Consider the following 27,857-nt stretch of genomic DNA (forward strand, 5'->3'; position numbering starts at 1 on the left):
GGGGGGGGAAGCGGTGTGGGAGGGAGGAAGTGTACCTGTTTAGAAGGTTCTTTGGAGCAAATCCCATCTGCTTTGTCAGGAAACCAGCAATTCAGTTCACAGATAAGCACCAGCAGCTCCATCCACTTGCAAACACTTCACGGATATACCAGCAGTCCAGTTTGGTAGAGTGTCGGGATAGCAGCAGTGGTGGCATGACCTAGCAGAGACAGCCAGGCCTCAGCTGAATCAGCATGAGTCAGCAGGAGGGACCAGGACTACCAGGGATGCCAGGAGAAGTTCTCGGCCTCTCTCAGAGAAGTGAAGATCAGATTATTGAAGATGAGAGACCAAGAAGCATTTCAGAGCTAGTTCTACAAGCAAGCCTGTCTTGGGGTCCATTGAATCCCATTTATACTTCCTCTAAACATGCGTCCTCCATGAGTCTTGCCTCACCATGTATCTTGCCTCATCATGTGTATCTGTCTTAGAGACTCACCTGGAGTTTTGCTATCAGCTGACGTCACTCTGCCAATCCGCCAAAGTCCGCAGAAGCGGCAAGAAGCCGCCAGAGCGCTACCAGAAGTGTTTGATGTCTTTCTCTCTGTGGAGTCCCAACAAATGGAGCTCCACTACGCAATGTAAGGCAGACCGACTCATTCGTGTTGCTATTGAAGAATCATTTATCGTGCATCTTTTCACGTGCTTTCTTTAGCAAAACATCCTTTCCACTTGTGTCTGCTTCAGCAAAACAGCCTTTCATTTGTATCTGATTCAGGAAAATACTCCTTTGTGTCTTTGCCCCAGCAAAACGCCATCAGACACAACAGAATTTCCAAAGAACCCCAGAAGTTTCCACTTCACAGATTCATTGACTTCCCTGGGGCTCTGTGACTGAGACTTTCTAACTTATATTTTGACCTCCTACCAAGGAGGAAAAATGTCTCTAATGTGTCTGCACTGGGCCTGCTCCATTCTTTGGTCACTTCTGCTTCTCTTCAGGGCTCCCTACCAGGAGTCAGGCTGGGGACGGGGCTATGGAGGCGGAGACTCGGAGTCAAAGCTCAGCAGCAAGAGTTCCTCCTTCTGATCTGGAGCTTCAGATACTATCTGGGAGCAGCCTGTTCTCATCCCAAGGAGGATCAAAGAGACTATGGAGGGCTCCCTTACAGTCCACTTTCCTCACAGGGCCCATGCTGGATCTCAGAGCATTAGGTACAGTATAGACCCACGCATGGTTGAGTCGCTTCTTGCTTACCCTCAAAGTCTCCTTGGTTGGGAGTGAGGGAAGCAACATGAGGTTCTGGGCCTGTCTGGGCCCTGGAATACCATCTGGGAATATGGCAAGCCCATCTGGGGAATGCGTGCTTCTTTCCCTCTTCCCACCCTCTCAGCAGCTCTGCTCAAGTGGCAACACGTATCTAGGAATTATTATTATTATCATTATTATTATTATCTCCACTAATTATAGCAGCTCCAGCAGCTAGGCCTCTCGGCCTTGGCACTGCTGGGGAAATTAGGCATGTAATTACCTCATGGAGTCATCTTACCCACCTCCCTTAGACCTCCTCCACTCCCCGCTCCAGCACAGCCAGGAGACTAGCCACCCCCACAGTCCTTTATGAGGGTTCTCGGCACTTGACCAACAAGATCATCCCACCCTCTCCCAACTCCCCTCCACGTAGCGTCCCTCACTGGGTCCGATCCCAGCCGTCCCTGCAGTTAGAGGATGCCCCCCCTCCCCCTCAGCTGAGGTGTCTGTTCTAGAAGGTGGTCCTTTGAATCCTCAACCTGGGTGTGCAGCAGGCTTAGAGGGCAATGCCCTGCCTGGGCCTTACTCGTGGAGACTTCTAGTTCTGAAGCCTTCCTGCAGTATGAGAGCAATCCCAACCACGTTGGCCAGGCGCTGGGCAAGAGGGCCCTGGCTGGCTGGAATTTGTTCCAGAAGGAGCAAGCCAAGGGAAGGTGACTCGGGTACAAGTTGGCTTCTTGGGTATTTGTTCTTATGGGATGAGCAGCCAGGCTGTGGAGATAAGACAGCAGCTTCCTTTCCCAGGCACCCCACAGAGCTGATACAGAGGCAATGACTCATGTGTGGTGGAGAAGGGAGGGTACTGCAGCCTTGCCTATCTGTCAGAACACATCCGACTCTGTAATGCTGCGTGCCGCCTACAGCTTCAGAGAGATCTGTGAGGAGGGGTTTCATGAGGTCAGACCCCAGAGAGCCACAAGCCCCCCACCAAGACTCTGAAAGTGTAAGGTGGAGAGACAGCCTATGGGACTAGCTTCCAGGTGACCCGTCGGCTCAAGGTCCCTCATAACAAAATCTTTGCAGCTGTGCTGGCTGGTCTTGCACCAAAGACCCTTCGGGAAGGGAAACCTCAACTGGGAAAATGCCCCACAAGATTGGCCTGTGGGCATTCTCTTGATTAATGTGGGAGGGCCCAGCTCTCTGTGGCCAGTTCCCCCTCTGTGGTGGTTGTCCTGGGTGCTATGAAAAAGCAGGCTGAGCAAGCCGGTAAGCAAGTGTCCCTCCATGGCCTCTACTTCAGTTTCTGCCTCCATCTTCCTGCCCTGCTTGAGCTTCTGGAGTGTGGCCTGAGAGGTTTAAGTTGGCCTTAACTCGGCCTTTCTTAGCCAAGTTGTTTTTGGACAGTGTTTTAGCACAGAGAAACCATGCCCACTGTCCTCTTTTGTCTCCCCATTGAGAACCTGACCACGTGAAGGGACATGGCCACCAGAGCATGCTGTGGGACACTCCAGGAGAGAGGTGACCAGCCTTAAGCCGTGACTCGGGGCCGGATGGGTCTCAGGTTCACAGTAACATTATTGGTCTGTACAGAGAGAATCATAGAGAAAGTTTCTGGAAAGGCTCCCCTTCTGTGCTGCTATAGCAGAATGCCAGAGGCTGAGACACTTACATACAGCTAGCATTTGAGGGTGGATATATGGACCACTGAGTGTAAGGCTTGCCCAGTATGCACAAGCCCCAGGCTCCATTCCCACAACTGCTGAAAATGAGGCATGGTGGTATACACCTGTAATCCAGCAGTCTTAGGACACTGAGATAGGGAGAGCAGAAGTTGAAGGTTGTATGACTACAGAGTGAGTTTAGGTCAGACTGGCTACATGGGACTCTGTTGAGAGAAAGATGTCTAGGAGGAGAAGAAGAGGAGGGAGGGAGGGGAGGGAGGCAGGCAGTGGTGGCACATGCCTTTAATCTCAGTATTTGGAAGGCAGAGGCAGGTGAATTGGTGAATTTGAGACCGGATAGCCAGGGCTAAATAGAGAAGCCCTATCTCAGGTGTGTGTGTGTGTGTGTGTGTGTGTGTGTGTGTGTGTGTGTGTGTGAGAGAGAGAGAGAGAGAGAGAGAGAGAGAGAGAGAGAGAGAGAGAGAGAGAGAAGACCCAGAAAGGAAAAAGACATTTGACATTTGGCTCGTATCTGGAAGCTGGGAAGTCCATCCTTGCTGGGTTAGCTCATTGCAAAGGCACCCTTGAACCTAACCCCGACAATATACTAAACCTTCATTCCTTTTTTTTTTTAAGGATTTATTTATTTTATGTATATGAGTACACACTGTAGCTGTACAGATAATTGTGAGCCTTCATCTGGTTGTTGGGAATTGACTTTAGAACCTCTGCTCACTCTGGTAGACCCCACTCGTGCTGGCCCAAAGATTTATTCATCATTATAAATAAGTACACCATAGCTGTCTTCAGACACACCAGAAGAGCACGTTAGATCTCATTACAGGTGGTTGTGAGCCACCATGTAGTTGCTGGGATTTGAATTCAGGACCTTTGGAAGAGCAGTTGGTGCTCTTACCTGTTGAGCCATCTCACCAGCCCCTAATCCCTCATTCCTAATCCCCAAATCCAACTCTTTAACCCTAATGCAATCCCCAACCTAGCCCCAACCCTCATCCTAATCCTAACCCTCTAGCCCAAACCCTCTAATTTTCAACCATTAGCCTCTAACCTCAACCCTACCCTCATCCCTAACAACACAAGGCAAGACAGGATTTGAGAAACAGAGCAGGGAGGTTTCAACTTTGTAACAAGCCCATACTCTAATCTGTGGCCTCTCAGGGCAGCAGCGATGTCATATCCACAAGGGCAGAGCCTTCACAGTCTTCTTGCCTTGTAAAAGTCCCACCCAGAACCACCATTGCCACTGGGTTTCAACACCTGACTTGTTGGGGGAGTTGGGGGGCGGGGCAATGCAAACATTCAGACACGAATTCTTTACATTGGACAAACTAGAGAAGGTGTTCATTGCCTGCCCAGGTAAAACTTCCACAAAACAAAACACCCAGAACATCCAGTTAAATACAAACTTGTAAGTGATTAAGAGTTTCACTGCATGTCAACCTTATGAGACCTGCCTGCCCTGAAAGGTGTTCATTAGCCTGGATATCAAAGGTTAGCCAACTTTTTTTTTTTTTTTAATTTACTACATCTGGCAATTCCAGGAGAGAACAGACACAAAGAGCAAAATGTGGCTCAGGTGCAAGAGGCACAAAGATGATTGTGGACAGTGCGGAGCAATGGCCTTCAGAAGCCAGACTGGCTCTCACTGCTAGGTCCTGGCTTGGCCGGAGTCACAGCCCACCTGCAAGCCTTTTGGCTACGGTGACTTCTCTGTCTTCCAGGATCACTTTATTGCTAACTGGGAAAATCTAGACAAGCATTTGGGTTCTCCTTTTCTTCCCGAGTCCCTGCACCCACACCTCCCTCCTGGCTAGTACCCGTTCACAATGTATAGCATGCTTTTCCTGAATGGTTCTCATGGAGCAGACACTATGGTTGCCTAGGGCATATGGTAGCCAGTGGGATAAGCAATCGTTGACATAACTGCACATTTCAAAACTTCTTTTGCAGGGGCTTGAGAGATGGCTCAGTGGTTAAAGAGCAGTAGCTGCTCTTGCAGAGGACCCAGGTTCAGTTCCCAGCACCTATGTGACAGCTGGCAACTACAACTCCAGTTCTAGGGGTTGCAACGACCTCTTCCAACCTTCTTGGGTACTGCATGCTCATCGTGTACAGAGACCCAGGCTGGTAAAACACCCATACACGTAAAATAAAAGTACATACATCTTAAAAACAAAGCTTTCTTGACAGAATATGTGCTGTGGGTGGGGGCAGGAACATAGAAGTTCACAGACAGACAAACCTAATTTCTCCTTTCAGTAAAAAGCTATGCTGAGTGGTACACACCTTAATCCCACTGCAGAGGTGGAGGCAGGTGGAGCTCTGTGAGTTTAAGGCTAGCTGGTCTACAAAATAAGTTTCAGATAGCCAGAGCTCTGTAGAAAAAAACCTTGTCGCAAAAAAAATAAATAAATAAAAAAAAAAAAAATAAATAAATAAATAGCTATTTCAGGCACAGGACAGCCCAAGTTCTGCCCCTAATGCCCATTAATACCCATACCAGGCCACTTACAACTGTCTATAACTCCAGGGGGTTTGATGCCCCCTCTGGCTTCTAAGAGTAAAGAGCATACCTAAACACTACACACACACACACACACACACACACACACACACACACACATGCACTCACGCATGCATGCATGCATGCATACATACATACACACACATGCAGAGGAATGAGCACACACTTACACATGCACATACATACTCATATACACACAGACACACACACGAATGTGCATACATTCATACCTGCACACACATGTGCACACATATACATTCACACATATATACATGCACCTGTACTCACACATGCACACACACATGCATGCACATACACAATTTAAATTAAAAAAAAAAAAAGCATGCTGTTACAGAGAAGGGAAACTCCAGGCCAGCACCTCTGAGGAGGAGTTTTCTTGGTTAAAATCCACAGGGGAGGGAAAGTGACAGTTCCAGCCTCAATTGTTCATCTGGTGAGGAAAACAGGACCTACTCCAAATACAATATAAAACTGCCTTCAACACAAACATGCCATTGCTTCTTTTCCAGCTGCAGGTAGCCTTCAGGTTGTAGAGAAATTTTAATCCAGGAACATGACTGCTCTGGCAAGGAATCACATCCAAAGACATGATCCAGTGAGAATGCAGACAACATCTTGGATTACAGTATGATATGGCTGGACATTAATAGACACGTTAATCCCTAACAATGAATGCAGGTAAAGTTAGTTTGTAGAAAGAAGCAGCCAAGTTTAAAAGTGATGTCTAATTGATGGGCAGACAAAGTGGTGAATCAGAGAAAGATTTGACAGAATGAGCCAGAGATAGGATACACCCAACCCACAGGAGGACAGGAAGAGGCTACTTTAGAGAGAAATATATATGTGTGATAGTTTGAGCAGGACAGTTTTACAGAGACAGGTGACAGAGAAAACAAGCTAAACACAGGTGAAGACAGAAGAATGAGCCAGAGAACAAAAAGAAGCCAGGAGATTAGAACATATTACTAAGTTAGTATGAGGCCAGGCAGAGCAATTCAGTAAGAAACCAAGAGAAGCTGGATTGGATCAGTCAGCTTGGAAGATTAGATTATACGGAGGCTAGAAGCTTTCAGGCCTAGGTCTAGGGATAGTTAGAACAGAGTAAGAAATGCTCTGGGCTCAGCCTAAACCATGTGTTTGGCTCTCATCTCATCCAATCATCTGAGGAAATAAAAGTGACATTTACACCAGGTGTTAGGTAAGCTCTTTGTCCCGAATACATCATACCATCCTCTTATTTAACAAGTGCCCCGGAACAGTCCTGTGAGATCAGTATATCACTATACCACTTGACAGATGGCAAGACAACACTCTCTGAGTGTGGAGTGATCTGCCCAGTGACTCACCAGTAGCTGACTGGAGTAGCAGGAGGGCTAGCATGGAGGCAAGGCTTTGAGGCTACAGATCTCATTCTTGATGGCCTACCCAGGATGCTGAAAACATGGGACTTGTGTCTATGCCACCAAGTCTAGAGTTGCTAGAGGGTACATGAAGACGTGTATACATTTTCAAGTGTCTTAGGCACTGGTCTTGCCGCCTTTATCATAGTCATAGATGCAAGAGAGAGGTGGGAGGGGCATGGGGAACCAGGCTGGCTTTGAATTCACAAGAGATCAACTATCTTCACTACCTGAGTGCTGAAATTAAAGGCATCCACCACCACACCCAACTTCCTTGTTTCTCCTTGACAGAGTCTCTTTCTGGGACCTGGCACTCACAGGTTCAATTTTGTCCCTTCCCTTCCCTGCACTACATCACAAGCTCCTGTCATCTGGGGTGGTTTGAGTCTCTATAGACTCATATATCTGGATGCTTAGTCACCAGGAGTGGCACTGTTTGAAAGGATTACAAGAATTAAGAGGTGTGGCCCTGTTGGAGGAAGTGTATTACTGGGGGTGCCTAGTCTCTCTCCCTCTGTCTATAGATCAGGATCCAAAGATCTGAGATACTGCTCTAGGCTCTGAATGCATACCACCATGCTTCCTGACATGGTCTATGCCTCTGGAACCGTAAACAAGGCCCTGGTCAAATGCTTCCTTTTATAAGAGTTGCCTTGGTCATGGTGTCTCTTCACAGTGATAGAACAATGACTAAGATATTACCACAGCCAGATTTTTTTTTTTTAATGTGGGTGATGGGAAGAAGCTCAACTCCTTATGTGTTCAGGGCAAGCCCTCTTTATTGAGCTCCCTCCCCAGCCTGCCAGGAGACTTCCAGAATGAGAAGAGCTGACAGACCGCCCACCAAGTGTCTCTACAGCCTCTCACCAGCATGGAGAGCCACAGACAGCCCAGGAACCCTTGAGCTCACCCTTCATGTGTTCCACAGATTGCCAGCAGCTTAATCACCTGCTATGAGGTTAGAAACAGATTTTCTAGACTTACTTAAAAATCCCTACTGAATCAGGACCCCAGCATGTGGGGTACAGCTGTGCGGTTAACAAGGCTACCAGGCGGCCCCACCTGTCCAGCTGCTGCCAAGTTTCCAGGGTCTTGGCTTTGTCAAGGAGGCAGGAGGCTGTTTGTTGCTGAGACCAGAATTCACCCTGTGTAGTCCCTGGAATGTACTCATATTCTCAACACATGTGTTTTGAACAAAGATATCGATGGCCCCTTGATTATTCTCAAGTTTCTGTTCTGTCTATAGGGCGACACCTTGGCTCAGCTGTAGTACCAAGATCCTTGGGGACTTGGGAAAACCAGAAGCACCACAGAAGCAGAGGGATACATTTTATCTCCACTTAAGTCTTGGGGCAAGCACAGACCTGGAGAGCTCATATCATCCTGGCTCATAGCAGCAGCTTGTTCCTGTGGTGTAAATATTCCCACCAGGACCCATGGATTCACCCCTTGATTCTCTAGATGACCCTGGCAAGACAGCCCTAGCTAGTGACTTGTGACTCAAAGGGGACTCATTTTGAAGCACATCTGTCATATATCTGTGTGGAGGGACATCAAACAGTAGAGAGGGTTGGAAACAGAACCCCCCCCCCCAACTAGTTTATCCCATCACCAGAGGGAACCCTCTCCAGGGAGTTCTGGTCTACCTCCATGACTGCAAGCATGTATGAAGGGACCAACATGTACTGACCTAGTCACCAATGCGCAGAGGTGCCTGGCCAGGGGGACTAGAAAGGTTCCTCTTTTATGGCTGTCTACTCCCTCCACACCCCTCCACCTGTCTGGTTAAATTTGATGATGCTCTGCAGTTCAATTGATTGCTTTTAGGCTTTAAATTATATCAGCCACTTGTCTACTGTTCATTCTTGAACCGGTGCTATTCTAAGCACCTTGGATATATTAAAGGCTGAATCTTCACTGTGGTTCATTGAAGTGGCTACTGTTCAGGCCCCATTTTATAGACAAGGAAGCTGAGGCACAGAGAGGTTGGGTAACTTGCCCAAGCTTGTAAAAGGCAGGGATAGGATTCAAACCCAGACAGTGTGGCTCCAGAATCTACATTTTTCTCCTTGGAGAAAAGTTGTCTAAAGTTTCTTAATTAATCCATGTTGGAGGTGGGGGGGGGAATGATTACAAGCAAATAGCAGTCAGAGCATGAATAGACCAATAAGCTATAGCTGATCTAGTTTTATTGTCCTTAGGGGAAAGGAAAGTCTACACAAGCCTTTATCACGTGGCAGAGATGCTCCACAGCTCCTCTGGGGTGGGGGTGGGGGGCTGGACATGCTCCAAGGCCATCCACATTAGGAATGCAGTGGACCATAGTTGTTAATGGATCCATTTTCAGTCATGTCTGCCTGCCTGTTAGAATAATTGAAGATGTGCTTTTGGTGTAAGTTTTTGAACTTACCTATTTCATCATGCGTAGTACTTGGTGGGCCTTTAAAATGGGTAAGTTTGTCTTTTGTGTTTTTTGTTTTGTTTGTTTGTTTGTTTGTTTTTTCATATTTAGAAAGCTTTCCTTTCTTTTCTTTCTATTTAGAGAGGGTCTTCCTCTATTGTCCTGAATAGCCTGGAACTAAGTAGACTAGGCTGGCCTTGAACACATCTGCTTGCCTCTGCCTTCTGAGTGCCAGGATTGAAGGCATGGCCACTGTACCCAGCCCTTCATTTCTTTAGCGACTTTTCTGCCTTTATGTTCTTGGTTGGATGTTGGACTTCCCGGATTCATTCTCAGTCTCTGCCTCTGCCCTTCCTATTGTAGAAATGGATTTCCTCCCCCTTCTGGTCCCATGCCTCTCTTCATTGTGGTAGCTTTGCGTTCTGAGAGCCACCCTTAACTACTCCCTTCCCTACTCGTCATGGCTTGGGCCAGCAGGTACAGTCACCTACCCTGAAGTCTCAGGCTAAAGTGACCCTGCAGCTCCCCAGATCATTCCATTGGCCAGTTGTTCTGGTTTCTTAAATGATTTGTCTGCTCGGTTGGTTCTTGGGAGGCAGTTCTCGGTCTGCCCTTGTTTGTTAGGTCGTAGCATCTGGTCAGTCACGACCACAGAGCAGAGAAGAAAGAGTACGCACTTAGCACTCAGCTAGCTTTCTCTGCTCTTACCCAGCCCACAGCCAAGGAAAGTGCTGCTCATTTTCAGGCTGGGTCTTCCCACATCAATTAAAGCAGTTTAAGGCCATTCCCCAGTGGGCATGCCCATGGGAAACCTGATACACGCTCTTCTTCTTTGAGACTCTTTCCAGATGATCCCAGGTTGTATCAGGTTGACAATTAAAACTATTCATGACCCCTTCTCTTTATCCAATAGCTAAAACTGTCACTTTATTTATTTCTTATTTATTTACTTTTTTTGGTTTTATGAGACAGAGTTTCTCTGTGTAGCCCTGGCTGTCCTGGAACTCACTCTGTAGACCAGGCTGGCCTCCAACTCAGAAATCCACCTGTCTCTGCCTCCCAACTGCTGGGATTAAAGGTATGTGCCACAACTGCCCGGCTAAAACTGTCACTGTTTAAAATATGTATGTATGTATGTATGTATGTATGTATGTATGTATGTATGTATTGTGTATGTGTGTGCTTGTATACAGACATGCTCCCACCTGTGGAGGTCAAAGGAGAAGTTGCTGGAGTTGGCTGGAGTTGGCTCTCTTGTACCATGTGGGCGCTGAAGTTTGATCACCAGGCACCTTTACCCACTAAGCCATTTTGCCAGCTGCCCCCCATCGCCCCCCCCCCTGCACTGTTACTTTCCCCTGCACTTCCTGTTCATCAGACTTTCTGCTTCTAACAGCCCGCCAACCCACAGCTCTTTGCCCGCCCCCTACCCCTCCCTCACTCCCTCCCTCCATCCTTCCAGGGTTGGGTCCTTCTCCATGAACAAGAGCCAAAGGTCCAGAACCTCCTTCACATGGGTGTGCTATGGTTCCTTCAGTCTGCCTTTGTGTGGAAGCCTTGTCTACTAGACATGAGAGCTACGCTCTGGAAACTGAAAAGAAAATTAGATATGGGGCCAGAGAGATGGCTCAGAGGTTAAGAGCACTGACTGCTCTTCCAGAGGTCCTGAGTTCAATTCCCAGCAACCACACGGTGGCTCACAACCATCTGTCATGGGATCTGGTGCCCTTTTCTGGTGTGTCTGATGATAGCGACAGTGTACTCACATACATACAATAAATAAATCTTTAAAAAATAATTAGATATGGTGTCCACCCTCTGGCTTCCAGCATGGGACTGTAAATAACTATTTGTCATCTTCCCAGGAATAAGCAGAATAGTCAACACTTCGTTCAGCCCTGCCCCAACCCTGGGCTTCCATTGAATTTCAGCCTGAGTTCCAGCGCCTGGTCTTTGCCTTAGACTACTGCCTGCTTAGGGAGGGATTCAATGGATTCGTGCTGGGTGAATGGATTATGAATGGATGGGTGAGCGGTGCTGCCCAGCACGGTGGAGCCATGCCCAGCTTCAGTACCCGCAGGGGACCATTTGTCTCCTGAGAACAGCAGTCTCTCCTTATTCTCCATTTCATTTTCCTGTTTTCATTCCCTGGGCTCAACTGAAGTCCAAAAATATTAGTTGGAAAATTCCACAAATAAATAATTCCAAAGTTTTCAGCAATTTTTATTCTCTCTTATGATTGTTCCAGTTTTTTTTTTTTTCTATTCTGCTATTGTTAATGTTTTACCATTCCTAATTCGAAACTTCGGCATAGGCATGTGTGTCTAGGAAAGGGCCCGGTTGCTAGGCTCATGCTGCCTGTATTTTCAGGCTTCTCTGGGGGATGTTAGGGTATATCCCTGTGGACGAGAAGGCTACTGTGTCATGGGATCAAAGAGAGCTTGAGACCCATGAGAAGCACAGACCACAGTCCTCTGTGTCCCTTCTCTGCTTCCTCACCCAACTCAGGGACAGAGGGCATTCTGGGTCAGAAGACCTTGTCAGGAGGGCTGGGCTCAGTGATTTCTAGATCAAAGAGAACCAGCCCAAGAAATGTAGTCTCATTCGTAGCCAGGTGGGGTTAGGGAAAGCTCTGAGATGTGAGGCATTGCTGCTAATGCATTTTAGGGCCCAAGAGAGGAAATGCTTAACTCTGGGGCCTAGTCCTGGTCTCAGATGCCAATTCTAAAGCCCTGGGTGGGTGAACACCAAGCTGTGAGAAGGTAAAGAGTTAAAATGATCTGCAAAGCCATTGGCCGGTGTCGGCTGGCTTTGCAAAGTCCACTTTTCCTGGTCCAGGAAGCTAGGCCCTGGCATGGGTTCTCCAGGCACAGGAGAGAGGCTCTGGCTGGAGGTGCTGCCAGCCCTCCCGGATCCTTGGTCTTGTGCAGTGGGATTGGCTGCTGGTGTAGACTTGGGGTTCACTCAAGTGTTCATAACAGGAACCAGGGCTGGTGCCTTTCTTCAGGCAGGATTTAGAAAGCCGCTCTGAGAAGCAGAAGTTGCTCCAGGTGCAGGCAGAACCTGAGAACCAGGTTCTTGAGCCCTCTCAAGCCTGCTGGTGGCTCTTGGGAAGACCTCAGCTGGAGCCCTGAGAGGGTGAGAGGATGAGAGAGCCCAGATGGCAAGGTGTCCGAGGCTAGGACTCTAGGCTTGACAGGGTATCCAAGGCTAGGACTCTGGGCTTGTGGCAGGGTGTCCTGGGCTAGGACTCTGGGCCTGGGGCAGGGTATCTGAGGCTAGGAGTCTGGACCTGTGGCATGGAGTCTTAGGCTAGGACTCTGGGCTTGTGACAGGGTGTCTGAGGCTAGGACTCTGGGCTTGTGACAGGGTGTCTGTCTGAGGTTAGGACTGTGGGCTTGTGGCATGGTGTCCAAGGCTAGGGCTCTGGGCCTATAGCAGGGTGTTCAAGGCTAGGACTCTGGTGTGACAGGATGTTCAAGGCTAGGACTCTGGGCCTGTGGCAGGGTATCTGAGGCTGGGACTCTGGGCCTTTGACAGGGTGTCTGAGGCTAGAACACTGGGCTTATGATATCCAGGAGAAACTTAAGACACTGGTTCTATTTGTACAGTGGCTGCTGCTGGGCCTGAGTGCATTATGGCCTGGCCAGGAGGAGGCCTGATTGTAGGAGCAGAGTGAGATCTAGGGAAGCGATTTGGGTGAGGGAGTCTGGAGATGCCAGGACCTGGAGGCCTTGCTATCTTATGGAAACCCATGACTCTTATTTAGGATGAGACCCTAGTCTCATCTAAGCTGTGTGCCTAGAGGGTCCATGGGAGTCCACAGAAGTATGGGTGGTCACTGGGCAGCAGAGGAGGTTTGGCAGCTCCGGAGATCTTTCTGGGCACAAAGCCAAGGCCAGATACCTCCTTTTTCCTGCAAGGATCTCTGGTGGACACCCCTGCAGCTCCTTGTCCTCAAGGGCAAGAGTGGGCAGAACCGACCTCTCCCACACTCTTGGAAACAACAAAGGTCTTGCCTGGACTCTAGCCCTGACTCAGCCGCCATGCTGACTCTGTGTGATAGTGTGGGTGAATGGATGCATGGTTATTTGAGAGAGGAGGGCTGTATGACTGTGTAGCATGCATGCATACATGCACAAGTGTATGAAGTATGAAAGAGCATGTGTGAGCACGGTATGTGAATATATGCCAGTGTGAGACATGGCATATTTATGCAGATAAATGTGTGGGCATGGCACTGTGTGTATGAAAAGGATTTATAGTGGTGTGTAAGTGTACATAAGAGGACGCACAGGCGCTCCGTCCTTCCAGTTGAAGAGCCCACGTGGCTCTTGCAGTGAGTCCTGCTGCTGGCTCCAGGGATGGTTAGTGGGGTATAAAGATCATTTTTTACACTGTCCATCTTTGAGGTTCAGGAGTGAGTTCTTTCTGACTAAAAGGACTGATGGCTTCCTGGCTGTTTGCTTTGCCGAGCCATCCCTGGATCACGAATGTGCCTCATTCACTGCCTATGGGACTATGTGGTACTCAAGGTACTATGAGGAACTGACTCCGTCCTCAATCTTCAGTGTGGACGTGCACACTCTCATTAAAACAACAACATCTTGGGAGTTTTCTCCGTCTGGTGGTAATCACTTCTGCTTCACACATACAAACTGCAATTTACCAAAATTGTGTGTATCTGTAGAGAGTGGAGGAGACCTCTCCTAACCCTAACCCTAATCAGGGAGAGAAGTCCTGACTGAATGTGCATTGCTGGCGTGGGCGTGGCCATTAAACGACCTCAGAGCCTCACATCCAGAGGGAAAAGGCAGAGAGAACCCCTGCTCGCCAACAGGGTGAAGCTCAGAGCAGTGGCAAGGCCTTTCTTGGAGGACCAAATGTGGGTGGTGAGAGTGTGTTCAAAAGATGTCCACCATGGCTTCCACCCATGTCTACAGCCTGAAGGCTGCTCTCCTACAGAGTCTATGCCCGTTGAGATTAGCTAGACCCATCTCCTTCTTCAACTGTGCATATATCCCTGCCTCCTTGTCTGTCTGTCTGTCTGTCTGTCTGTCTTTCATGATCCTGCCTCCTGTCTCTATGAAATAACCTCACTTTTTTGTTCAGCTGTATGCAATAAACCCGGTCTTAAGTTACTTTTGTATTGTGATGGTAAGACCAAGGTAGGTAATTAAAAAAAAAAAGCTTGTGATGGAGCAAAGACATGCAAAGATGTGGTAGCAGGAACAGCTGAGAGCTTATACCTTGATCTACAACCATGAGGCTGAGACAGAGGGCACTGGGAATTTTCTCAAAGCCCACCCCCAGGGACATATCTCCTCCAACAAGGCCACACCTCTTAATCCTTTCCAAACAGTCCCACCAACCGAGGCCCAAATGCTCAAACAGATGAGCCTATACAGATCACTCTCATTCAACCATACCCCGCTCTCTGTTCAATTCTATAAACAGGCTGGTCTTCTGGAGTGCTGAGGCTTCTCTGTCAGAGAGCCCAGGACCCAGGTTTCTGTATGTCCATGTGTCTGTGTGTCCATGTATCTGTGTGTTTGGCTTTTCCTCATTTCCTCACCTTCTCAGTCAGGTCCAGGTCCCTGGAGACTGCATAAGGATGAGGTGCATGTCTTATGAGTACATGATGTTCGATGAATTGTGGAATGAGTAAATAAAGCTAATTAGCATATCTACCATCTTATATATTTACTTTGTTTTAATTTGTGAGAATTTGTGTTTTAAAACAAAATTTAGAAAGCATTTAGAATTTTGAAAATGAGTATTGTATTTATAGCATTCTTGCCTCTCCACTATCCAATTCCTCCTGTGTCCCCCCAACTCCCTCTCAGACCCATGACCCCTTCTGTGTCCCCCAACTCCCTCCCAGACCCATGACCCCTTCTGTTTCCCCTCAACTCCCTCCCAGACCCATGACCCCTTCTGTGTTCCCTCAACTCCCTCTCAGAGCCATGATCCCTTCTGTGTCCCCCCCAACTCCCTCTCAGACCCATGACATCTTCTGTGTCCCCCCAACTCCCTCTCAGACCCATGACCCCTTCTGTGTCCCCCCAGCTCCCTCCCAGACCCATGACCCCTTCTGTGTCCCCCCAGCTCCCTCCCAGACCCATGATCCCTTCTGTGTCCCCTCAACTACCTCCCAGATCCAAGACATCTTCTGTGTCCCCCCCTCAACTCCCTCCTAGACCCATGACCCCTTCTGTGTCTCCCCCTCCAACTCCCTCCCAGACCTATGACCTCTTCTGGGTTTTTGTTTTTGTCCTTTAAGATCACTCTTAGTATTTTTCCTTTTTTTCAAATAAGGTTCTCAGTATAGTCCTGGCTGTCCTGGAACTCACTCAGCAGACCAGGCTAGCTTTAAACCCTACCTGCCTCTACCTCCCAAGTGCTGGGATTAAAGGCATAGGTTACCATCACTTGGCTTACTCTTGCTATTTTCAAATATATAACAATGTTACTTGAGAGATTTCTGGAGGTTGCTACTACTGCCTGCTAAAGTTTGCACCTTTCAAACAACATCTCTCAATCCAGCCCTCGGCACCTCAGGCCCTAGTAACCTTTCCACTTAACTTTCCTCGATTTCTTGAGGACCGAGCCACAGGGTAGCCATTTTTTGGCACATGCCTCGCTGTGGTGGGTGATTCTGCCTCTGGAGATGAAGGACATTCTTACCAGGAAGATGTTATGGCAGCCTTTGAGGTCGTCTGGATTTCAAACAGCCCATCAGGGCACCCTTATGCAGATAAGAGCTTGTGAAACTTAGCGCACTGTGGCATGGCCGCCTCAGAAACCATGTGCACTTTCCAAGCCTTTGTTCCTCTGGGCTCCATGTGGGGCATGTACAGGACTGGGGTTGAGGGAGGCTACTCATGGTGCACCCCCGTCTCTCTTCCCCCTTTACTTTTCCGCCAGGGTTCCTAAGCCCCATGTTCTTTTACAATATTATTATTATTATTATTATTATTCTTAAAAATCATATGTCTACTCTTTTGGTTTTGTGTGGTTGATATGCCCAGCAACACTCCATTGGAGAAGACTGATTTCCCTTCTCCCATCAATTATGACTCTCAAGAAGCATCTCAGTTAGGATGGGACTTGGCCCCCACTTCCCCTTCCCTGGGCTGTGACTTTTGTCTGGTTTGAACCCGTGCTGTCGCAGTCTCTGTGAGCTCCGGTAAGTATCGGCCCCGTTGTGTCAGGAGGGCTCTGTTTCTTTGGAGACATCCTCTGGCTCCTACAATCTTTCCACCTGCTCTTCCACAGATTCCTGAAACATGTAGGGGTTCATAGAGACACCCTGTTCAGGGCTGATGCTCCAGTCTCTCACTCTGCACACGGCCCAGCTGTGCTGTGCTAAGTGCTATTGCTAATTTACCAGAGAGTAGCTAGCATCTCTGAGGAAGGTTGAGAATTCGATGCGATCTGAGGCCCAGCCAAGCTCGTGGGCTTCGATGGGCAGGATCTCCAAGCCTCTGTGAGGTTCAGGCAGGTGGAAGGATCTGGATGTTGTTTCCAAAAGAGATGCTGAACTAGAAGGGTCCCTGGGGTCTCAGTTTAATGCCCCTTCACTCCCTTATAAACCATACATAGCAGGTGTGGCAGAGCCGGCCCTCAGAGCCATGCAAATCTGAATTTAGCTGCCGGCTCCTCCACTTGCTAGATGGCGGGACCTTGGACAAGTTACAACATCACTTGGAACCTCAGTTTCTCCCTCTGTACAATGGGTGCAATACTGGTTATCTCATGGAAGTGCTGAGAGAGGTAGTCCACCTTCAGGAGAATACGAGAGAGACAGTCCTTAGAGGAAACTAGTGACAGATCTGAACCATCAGAAGCAGCCAGGGCTCAGTACCCCGAGGGCAGATGCTGATGCCTCTTCCTGGCCAGGCAGCTACCACTCTCCATTGGGTGTTACAGACTGAAACTGTCCCGCAGTTTCATGAACCAGGTGGGTTCTGCCTCGAACGAAGGGAGAAAGGAGACCTGAAACACAGAGTTTGAGAACAAAAGGACACGGAGCCAAGTTGAGGGTTTCCAATCAAGGCTCTCCTTCTCTTTGGGGGTTCAGCATTTATATACAAGAGAGCAAAACTGAATCTCTAGGTTACAACGACATTTGAATAACATAAGGAATTCGGGAGGAGTCAGGAAGAGTGTGAAAGGGAAGCTGGCTGCTGGGCTGAAAGTGGAGGCTCGGCATCCCGCAGGTCTCTACTCCGGGGAATGGCTGGAGGCACAGTCCACAGTGGGGGAGGAGGTCAACAACAGATGTCCTCAGGCTGTATACGTCCCAGCCTGTAGGTGTAGCTTCCTCTGGAATCCTCAAAGGTGGAACTTGTAGTAGTGAGTCTTTGGTTCAGGCACAGAAGGCATGAGTTGAGTCTGCAGTGGCAAGCTCTGATGTCTTGCAGCTGAGGGACCCCAACATCTCGCCCTTGCCCTTGTGTATTATATGAAAGTAGGGTTAAGGCCATATCAATGGGCACAGCTTTGCATGTGGATTTTTACAGTGTTTAGTCAGAATTAACCTGGGTATTTGTTATCACTGGCAGACATCTTTATCCGTCATTAAGGTCACGTGTAGCTAGTTTGATTCTACAAACTGGACTCTTTTCATGTTTTTTCCAAAACACAGCCACTCGGTGCGTGCCTCTGTCTTAGGTGGATATCCGCTAGGATTGTGGACCACAGGTTTCTGAAATGCACCATTCGCCCATGTAGCTAACGCCAAGATATGTCTCAAATACCTGCAAAGTCTTGGACCACAAGTCTCTTTGGAGTCTATTCTTTCTGAAGTCCGCTTGAAGCAGTGCCTGCAGCCATTGTGCTCAGGGATGGGTGTAGCCTTCAGACTTCAATTGTAAATTACCAGTTCAGACTCCGAACCTAGAGAACAGGGCTCAATTCAAATGTAAATCGGTAGGATTTGGCTGGTAACCTCGGGATGTACCAGCCTTTGGAATGTAAATACTGAAGCATTCAGGCTTTAGCTCCGGGCATGAGCAAATGAGTTTGAATTGTTCTTTTAATTTCACGAGAGTAAGCGGGCATTTCCAGAATGACAGAAAAAAAGACTGTCAGCTCAAAAACAAAAAGGAAACAGAAAAAGGAAAAAGTAAAAACAAAACAAAACAAAAAAAAAACCGGCCTGGGCGGTGGTGGCAAAGGCCTTTAATCCCAGCACTTGGGAGGCTGAGGCAGGCGGATTTCTGAGTTCGAGGCCAGCCTGGTCTACAGAGTGAGTTCCAGGACAGCCAGGGCTACACAGAGAAACCCTGTCTCGAAAAACCAAAACAAACAAACAAACAAACAAACAAAACAAAAAACTTTTTTTTTTTCAGTGCGTTTAAGCACATTTACTAAGAGGGTTGTGGCTCTGAGTCCACTTGGCGAATTAATCTTTCTGGGAGCCACCCTGATCCGTCTTCTTTCTGGGAAAATATATACATGGACCCTCTGCCCCAGAATAAAGTGAGGTGAAGATAATATGTGTTAATAAGTAAAGTGACACACCATTCCATCATGGCATAAAAATTGAAAATATGTGGATACCAGTGGCAATCCATAACAGACTGACTTTTAGTATCAGCCTGTGAAAAATTGTATATATTTTTAAAACAAGCAAAAAGCAAGGCATGTCTTAAAAGAGGCAAAAAATGAAATATGCTTTTCAAAACAAGCAAAAACCAAAATGCTTTTGAAGTGGGGTGCATATTCCCCCTTCCTTTAATATTAAAATTAAGATTTTCAAAGTGCGAAATGTACATTGAGTAAATATTGTCTCTGAGAAATAACTTATCTCACAAATATGGATAACATTAGATTGTTAACAAAACATTTCAATTGTCTGACTGTAATAGTCAGTTTTATAACTTGTTCTAATCTATTTAGGAACACCAAACATAGAAAATTAATGTAGGTAATGACTACATTTTTTGTTGTTTTCTTAAGACAATTTTAACTAGAAAAATTGAAAAGGTATCTATAGTTACATGTGCATATTTTATTTTTATTTTTTAAAATCAGAAATATTTTTTAAAAATACCAAATTATCATCTTAAGCTATTACTATTTTGATGATACAAAGAATGACATTATATGACTAATTATTTTTGTATAAAGTCTGTAATCTGCCTGGGATACAAATTTGTTGTATCATTGTCTTAAGGGTCTTGTCCAGGCAGTTTAAGATATTTAAAAAGACAGTTTTTTAAAGGAACAGTACTTTCTCTTAACTTTAGTTGTATAAGCATGAACAACTGTAAAATTTGAGAATTAGTAATATTTAAAAAGGAACAACTCTAAGCAATTGTAAACTCTGAGCTATATATATATTTTTTGGTAAATTAAAAGTTTGATTTTAACACTTTAAAAACAGTGACTGGCACGTAGTTTAATTATCTGTGCAGAGACAAATCATGCCTTTTAAAACTACAAGGATGTAGAGGGGAAAACAACCTCTTAAAACACTATAACTCTACTCCATGACTTTGACTCTATAAACCCCAAGTTTAAAATTATTTTGAACCACACCTGTAGAACTGTGACTACACTGGTTTTGTTTCAAAAACAATTTCTCTGAGGTAAGAGAGAGGTGAGGCTAGAAAGACTTCCCTAGGCCTGGTTTGTAAAACAAAAGGAATGCCTCTCAGGCTTTACAGAAGCCTCTCTGTACTTTTGCATTAACTCAAATGTAAATATTTCACTGAGCAAACCACCTGAGTTACACCCAAAAGATTCCAAGGGCAATTTTGCTGCTAGAAAACAAAACCCAATTTTAAACAATCTACATTCTCCAAAATCAATATCAAAAACACCACACTCACGCCACAAAGTCATTCAAGTGTCTCTCTGCCTCTGAACCGAAGCTAGCAAGCCTGGCTCATCCTGAGACAAATTCTCAGAGCATGTCAGATCTCTGGAAAGTAAAATCATGGCGCCAACCGATAAGCCACGTGTTACCTGAGTTACCAGCTTTAAACTAGTTCAGTTACAACGTTTTACCATACCCAATACAGAATATATTTATACCTTTAAGAGTAGTTAGAAACCAAATGAAACAGCTACACAAATCTTATAAATTTAGATCAATCAAAGAATTTAGAACTTAAGCTTCTGACCCATTTTACAAGCAGCTTTTCAGCAGGGCAACTTAAATCAGTTTTTGTTTTCTCTATCAGTTTAAATCTATCTCTCACACCATTTGTATAACTCAGGAATCTCCCGGTCTCTGCCTTTTCAGTAAATCTTACCGACGTGCGCCACCACAATTGGTCTGTGAGTTTAGTCACATCACCCAAACCACAGAGTTCTTACCATGGCCAGGTCATTGTCTTGAAGGCCTTTTTCGAATCTACGAATTTTTGGCCCAATGTTTCTCTCTCTTGTACCGAGGACAGACCCTCGGGGCAGCACCTGCCTGCTCCCTGCTTGTGGCTCTTAATTTCTTAGGGCAATCATTATTTTAAAATGATTTATACTTCTACATATGAAACATTGTCTATTTTCTTGCCTTTGTGCCAGGATCTCTAGACCTGTAATTCCCTGTAATGTAGTCTTATTTAACACTCTTACTTACTTCTTGAAGCCATGTGCATCAAGATTCTATCTCATCTGAGAGATTTTTTTTAATGTATCCTTTTCAACCCTGATTCTTTTTGTTATGAGCAACTTTTTTACATTTAATACCGCTGTTATCATCTCATTCGAACTCTTGCCGTTAAGCTCCTAGGTGAAATTAAACGCCGGGTCAGCGTAAACTCTACCTAGACCCGTACACTTCTTGCACACACAATTCTACAATATTAAAATAAGGCTAGCGCTAGCATTGAAAATATCTACTGTGTAGAGTGGTGTACGTCCTTTTACCTTTGTCTTCTGAATTCTTTTAGGCAGGGCCCTGCTTCTTAACCGTGTCTCTTTCTATCTTGCGTATTCGAGCCCCACGTTGGGCTCCATTATGAAACTGTCCCGCAGTTTCATGAACCGGGTGGCTTCTGCCTCGACCGAAAGGAGAAAGGAGACCTGAAACACAGAGTTCTAGAACAAAAGGACAAGGAGCCAAGTTGAGGGTTTCCAATCAAGGCTTTCCTTTTCTTTGGGGGTTCAGCATTTATATACAAGAGAGCAAAACTGAATCTCTAGGTTACAGCGACATTTGAATAACATAAGGAATTCGGGAGGAGTCAGGAAGAGTGCGAAAGGGAAGCTGGCTGCTGGGCTGAAAGTGGAGGCTCGACATCCTGCAGGTCTCTACTCCGGGGAATGGCTGGAGGCACAGTCCACAGTGGGGGAGGAGGTCAACAACAGATGTCCTCAGGCTGTATACGTCCCAGCCATTCCAGAAGTTTTCGCCATTCCAGAAGTTCTGTGGGTGAGCACTGCCTCTGAAGATTGTCATGAACACAGAATGGGATGGTGCCGATCAAGAGTTGAGCTCAGTCTGGTTCAGAGCCTCCTTAGGTATCTATTCCAGCCAAGGCTGACCTAGGGACCAAGACATTCCTTGGGCCTGGCCTATGGCTGCAACCTAACAGCCCTAGAGCAACACTTTACCTTCAGTCACTCAAGGGTGAGGACAAAGTGTCCAAGCTCTATACCTTACCAGCAAGGAAACTGGGGCCAGAAGAGGGTGACTCCCTAAAGTCACCTAACAGAAGAGACGCCAGAGTCCTGTGTCAGGATGGAGAGAATTTTGGAAACCCAGATCATGCTTGCTGGCTTCTTTAGGCCCCTCACACATGTGCTATTCACTCATGCAGTACACACATACACATGTATGAACACAAATAAAAGTAAATCTTAAAAAGGAAGAAAGGGGCCAGATTAACGGCTCGGTGGTTACATGCACTGGCTACTCTTCCGGAGGACTTGGGTTTGATTCCCAGCACCGACATGAAGGCTCACTGTTACAGTAAAAGTTTAATCTCAGTCTGAGGTGTCTGCCCTGACTTTGATCATCCAGCTCCCAGATAAAAGACTCACAGCTTTTATGTTTATAATACGCCTTTAAAGCACTGGAGCTGGGCAGAGATCTACCCTCTCTAAGCTATTATGCCTACTTCCCTGAACCCCAAAATATGCTTTGCCATGTTCTGTCTGGCCTGCTTTTAACTCCAATTGACCAGCTCGCATGGCCGAGTTTTCAAGATTCTTATACCCCATGGCATCTTCTTCTCTTTCCACCTTCTTCTTCTCCTTCCTTGTGGTCCCTCTTCAGAACCCCAAGCCTGGGATCCTAAACCCACCTACTTCTCTTCTGCCCCGCAATAGGCTGTAATCATCTTTATTCACTAATCTGGGGGTAGCTTGGAGGGTAAGGTTACATAGTATCCCTTGTGTATCCTTGTGCAGATTCTCTCATCCCTGGGGTCACCCAGGCCTTGGGGGCCGGTATTTAGCACTACAATACATAGCAAAAGACCAAACCTCTACAGTTCACAATCATCTGTAACTCCAGTTCCAAGAAATCTAATACCCTTCTCTGGCCTCTGTGGGCACCAGGAACATATATGGTGCACAGACATACACACAGGCAGAAACCTTATAGACATACAGAAATCTTTAAAATACCAAAAAACAAAACAAAACAAAAAAAAACAAAAAAAACACCCCCCCCCCAAAAAAACAAAACAACAACAAAAAAACACAACAAAAAACCAAAAAAAACTCAAGCAGATTTCTAGGACATACCTCAGGTTTATCTAGCCAGAAAACCCAGTGTGGAGCCTGAGTTCTGCCTCCCTGTGAAAACTCTAAGTGACTTTAATCTTTAGCCAGTTTGAGGCCACCAGCCAGGAGCCCAGGATCTGGTTGGCTCAGGCTACAGGTGGAGCAAATGTTGCCAACTCAGGGGACACGGGGGGGGGGGGGGGGGGGGGGGGTATGTCACACCTCTGGATTTTCCTGGTCTGGGTCCCTCGCATGTCGTTTTCCTTTGCTAACACACAGTAAACATTTTCCAGGTACCTTGGCAAAAATCAAGCCTGCAAGGGCCCCCGTCCGTTTCATTTATGCCAAGGAGCTGCTCTTAAAGAAGTGAACAATGCTGAGGAGGCCAAGAGCACAATTATGCCCAGACACTGTGTTTCTCAACGGGCTGGTTTTGGCCTGGACTTTGCCTTATGTGGGTTAGCTGAAGTGGGAGTCAGTTGCTCCAGCCTTGGCAGGAAGCTGGCCTAACATGACGGCCACAAGCCAACCATCACCACTGTTTGGCTCAGGAGAACTGCTCTCTCTGACAGGAAGTCTTTTATCTCTTACAACAGTGGGGATCATGAGTTGAAGAGTCCAGTTTGCTATTCCAGAGAGCTCAGTGGAACTGACAACCTAGCATTCTACAAGGAGCCCCCTTCTTCCTGAGCATGCCCGGGGGCTCCTATGGAGTCTGGAAGGGCCACACTTACCACAACTGCTCAGAGCATATGCTCACCTCAGCTGTTCCTCTGGGAATGACAAGCCCAGTGGGTCTGGAAGGGTTTGTGGGATGGTCCATAATCTGAGAGTTTCCAGAGAGTGTCCCTGAGTGTTCCAGACCCGCCCCAATCCTGTCCGAACACTCTCAAGAAGGAGGCGTCTTTTTGGGTGGGGATTGTGTCTTTTCTGTCCTGTAATTGATCTCAACAAAGGTCCCTTCGTGCGCTCTGGCCCCATTCTCTTCTGGAAGCAGCAGGGCTTCGAGAGCTCCTCTGGACAGTTCTGAGTAGGACACTTTATCTTTAGAGAACTTTGGATTCTTGTACAGGATACAGCCACATGTCACCAACCTCTGAGGAGAGTTCCCCCTAAACTCTGTGTGTGTGTGTTCACATATGTATACACATAGATGTATGTGCATGTGGTTGCCAGAGGAATTCCTCAGGTGTTTTCTTCAGGAATTATCCACCTTGGATTGTTTGTTTGTTTGTTGCTTGTTTGTTTGAGACAGGGTCTCTCTGTCTAACCCTGGCAGTCCTGGAACTCCATCTGTAGACCAGGCTAGCCTTGAACTTAGAGGGATCCAGCCTCTGCCTCTTGAGTGCTAAGAAGGAGTAAAGACCTGCACCTCCACCACCTGGACTCCCCTGCCCCCCCACACACACTTTATTTTGCTTTGTGTACATGCATGTGTATGTGTGTGGGCACACGCTTTCCATGGCACCCTTGTGGAGGTCAGAGAACAACTTGCAGGAGTCAGTTCTCTGTGGGTCGCAGGGATTGAACTCGGGTTGTCAGGCTTGTACCTTTACCTGCTGAGCTATCTCATGAGCCCCACCTTGGTTTCTGAGACAAGGCCTCTCATCGGTCTGCAGCCCACCAAGAAGGCTGGTCCGGCTAGGGCGCCAAGTCCCAGAGATCTGCTTCTTTCCATCTTCGCAGCTGTTACGAGGGACTTTTATGCAGGTGGGAGGGACTAAGCAGCAAGTCCTCTGCCCCGGCCTTTTCCCCAGCCTCGGGAGGGTCTTACTGTTCTAGCCTCAATGAGCAAAGGACAGAGACTGCGCTCTTGAGCTTACTCTCTCACAGGAAGCAGGGAGCAAATGGATTAATATTTACAATTTGATGTGAGTTAGACAGAAGAGCCCTGGGAAAATAAAACTGAGGAAAGCTGGGCAGGGCTGGGCTGGTCAGGGTTAGGGCGGCTGGGGCACAGGCTCAAGAAAAGCTTACCTGGTAATAAATAAAACATCCCTGAATCTGAGTGATCCCAGCACTCACAGCGTCTGAGAGCATCTGAGGAGTCAGACGCTCAGAAAGCTAGTTGGGGGATCCCCTATGCGAGCACTCGGGGGCGCGCGCCACGCCCTCCAGAGAGACGACTGTTCCCACTGTCTGGCAAAGAGCCACAGAACGTTCCGTGTTGTGGTGAGGATGAGCAGATTGTGGTCATCTCTGAAGCCACTCTGGCCAAACACACGGCAAACAGCAGGCCACAGGCTTGGTCACAGCGATCTACCCCTCAGCTCTTCAACTTACTCTCCTGACTCGTCCCTTCCTAGAAGGGCTAAGGTCCAGCATCCTTCTTGGCCCTGGGCCACTGTAACTTACAGACCTGAATCAGGGTCTACAAGTCGGGTCCTGTCCCAGGGAAGCAGAAGCTGGGGTAGACCTAAGCAGAGATATGGCTGCCTTGGCTCTTCTGAGCCTCAGTTTTCTCATTTGTAAAATAGACATTTTTTTTTTTCCGAGACAGGGTTTCTCTGTATAGCCCTGGCTGTCCTGGAACTCACTCTGTAGACCAGGCTAGCCTCAAACTCAGAAATCCACCTGCCTCTGCCTCCCAAGTGCTGGGATTAAAGGCGTGAGCCACCACCGCCCGGTTTAAAATAGACATCTTTAACTATGTTAAAGAACCTGCAGAAGCCGCCCCCTCCCCACCCCTGCCCATACAGGTAGACACTCGACAAGAGACGGTGGTGGCTAGGGCTCCTTGAGCAGGAAGCTTAATCTAATCCCTGTCAGCTCCGATTCTTCATCTGGAAAGCATGAATCAAAGCACTGGCTTCTTGGGCTTACTGTGAGCATGAGATAATACAGGTAAACCTCCTGGCACAGGGCCTGGGGCTTGATAACGTGTGCCCAACATACACTGGGAGGACTTTCTGTTAGAGCCATCTGGGAAGAGAGGATCTCAATGGAGAAAATGTCTCCATTAGATTGGCTTGCTGGGTAGCTGTAGGGCGTCTTCTTTGATTAATGGTTGATGCGGGAGGGCCCAGTCTAGTGTGGGAGGTGCCACCCCTGGGCAGGTAGTTCTGGGTTATAGAAGAAAGCAGGCTGAGCAAGTCAGGAGAGTAAGTCGGTAAGCAGCGTCCTCCACGATCTCCGCTTCAGTCCTTGACTCCGCTCCTCTGGATGATGAACGATACAAGCTGGAAGCTTAAATAAACTCTTTCCTCCCCAAGTAGCTTGCGGTATCGCAGAAGTACACGGAGCACGGAGCTGCATGCCAGGAGTTAGGTCCAGCGTGAGCACGTGCCTTAGCAGAAGCCGCTGTCAGGCTCTTTGAATAGGACGAGGATACGGGGGGAGTGGGAGGGGCTTTCTAGAGGTTTTTGCAGCTTCAAGTTCTAGTTTTGGAATTGGAATTTACAGCCCGGGGATGGATGCACCAGCCGGAAGGTCACATGCTCGGAGGACTGTGGTGGCCCCAAGTAGAGGTTACTCATAAATACAGTCTCACGCCCTCACTTCCCCTGTGAGCGTTTCCATCTGCTGACTCATCCTCGCACAGCTTGACCCAGGAAGCAAGGGCTGCATGGGACCTGTTCACAGCCTTATCTTAGGGTATTCAGCCGGACTCTCCCCCACGTAGCCTGAATGTGAGCCTGATGCCCTCACATTCCCATCCTCCTTTACTCCTGTCAACCGGCTGGCTCCTCTCACAGACAGCAAGCAGTACTTCTGGGCATTGAATTATGATGTAAATATCCGATATGCAGGATATCTGATATGTGACCCCCATAAAAAGGTTGCTTGACTCCCAAAGGGGTTGCAACCCACAGATTGGGAACCACTGAACTAGAGCCTAAGAGGTTCTGAATTTCTGGATTTGTTAAGCTTTCAAAATAGCAGCCTGTTAGCTTTGGGTAGGGGGCAAGGGGTTTTTCTGTGGTGTTCCGAGAGGGAAGCCATGAGATCCCCATCCTGCAGCTTCTCAGGGGTTGCAAATACCCGCCCTCCCCTTGAAAATGTCCCAGAGCCCAGAGAGAACAAAGGTACCTAGTCAAGGGGGACAGAAAGCCGATGTAGAAGCATGCTGTTTGCTCTTGAAGTGTCTTTGTCAGCCTGGGGCTCTGCACACCACCAGTCATAAGTGGTGCCCAGCGGTCAGACAGTGGAGAAGGCATCAGTGCTGTGTGTGGCAGGGACACTGTGACTGCTTCACTGACCGCAGCCCCTCACAAGAGCCACTGGAGCAGGCTTGAAGAGATGAGATCAAAGTTTGATTAGAGATCTGGGGAGAAGCTCTATTCTCCTTGTGAGTGTTCTCCTTGTGTCTGAGTATGTGTGTCTATGTGTGTGTGTGTGTCTCTGTGTGTGAGTGTATGTGTCTGTGTGTGAGTCTGTGTGAGTGTGTGTGTCTGTGTGTGTCTATGTGTGAGTCTGTGTGAGTGTGTGTGTCTGTGTGTGAGTGTGTGTGTCTGTGTGTGTGTGTCTGTGAGCCTGTGTGAGTGTGTGTGTGTATGTGTCTGTGTGTGAGTCTGTGTGTGTGTGAGTCTGTGTGTGTGTGTATGTGTATGCATGTATGTGTGACTGCCTATGAAAGCCAAACATCAATCTTGGGTGTTTCTCCTCAGGTGCATCTACATCATTTTTTGATCATTTTTTGAGACGGGTTCTCTCTCAGGACAGAACTGTGCCAAGTAGGCTAGCCTGGATGGCCACTTAGCCCCACAGAATCCACTTGCCTCCCTGATGCCAAGATTACAAGTGTATGCCTTCATGAGTGTGCACCATCTAATGTTGTACAAGTGTACACTGTCACATGTGTGCTCCATCTAATGTGGCTTTCCAAAATGGAGTTCTTGGGCTCAAATTCAGGTCCCTGTGTTCGTGTGTCCTGCACTTTACAGGCTGGCTTTCTTCCCAGCCCTGTGAAGTC

The 27,857-nt window shown here is 47.5% G+C and overlaps 1 protein-coding gene and 1 long non-coding RNA gene across 4 annotated transcripts in view; one reads left to right on the forward strand and one right to left on the reverse strand.

The window, feature by feature from the left end:
* The window catches only part of LOC116068993, a 3,696-nt gene extending 3,517 nt beyond the window's left edge, over positions 1-179 (reverse strand). The window contains exon 1 of the long non-coding RNA XR_004109793.1: positions 36-179. This is a non-coding gene — a long non-coding RNA (uncharacterized LOC116068993). The remainder of the gene's footprint in view (positions 1-35) is intronic.
* Positions 1-4,881, forward strand: part of LOC116068978 — an 11,258-nt gene extending 6,377 nt beyond the window's left edge. For 2 of the 3 annotated variants that reach the window (XM_031339203.1, XM_031339208.1), the window contains 2 exons: positions 471-620; positions 982-1,326. In XM_031339203.1, the coding sequence (XP_031195063.1) occupies positions 471-620; positions 982-1,205 (374 nt within the window). In that variant the 3' untranslated portion in view covers positions 1,206-1,326. Of the gene's footprint in view, positions 1-470; positions 621-981; positions 1,327-4,863 lie in introns of those variants that run through there. The other variant, XM_031339219.1, reaches the window with a different exon arrangement.
* Positions 4,882-27,857: the final 22,976 nt, after the last annotated feature.

Source organism: Mastomys coucha, unplaced genomic scaffold (genome assembly GCF_008632895.1).
Source record: "Mastomys coucha isolate ucsf_1 unplaced genomic scaffold, UCSF_Mcou_1 pScaffold1, whole genome shotgun sequence".
In the NCBI taxonomy this organism is placed as follows: Eukaryota; Metazoa; Chordata; class Mammalia; order Rodentia; family Muridae; genus Mastomys; species Mastomys coucha.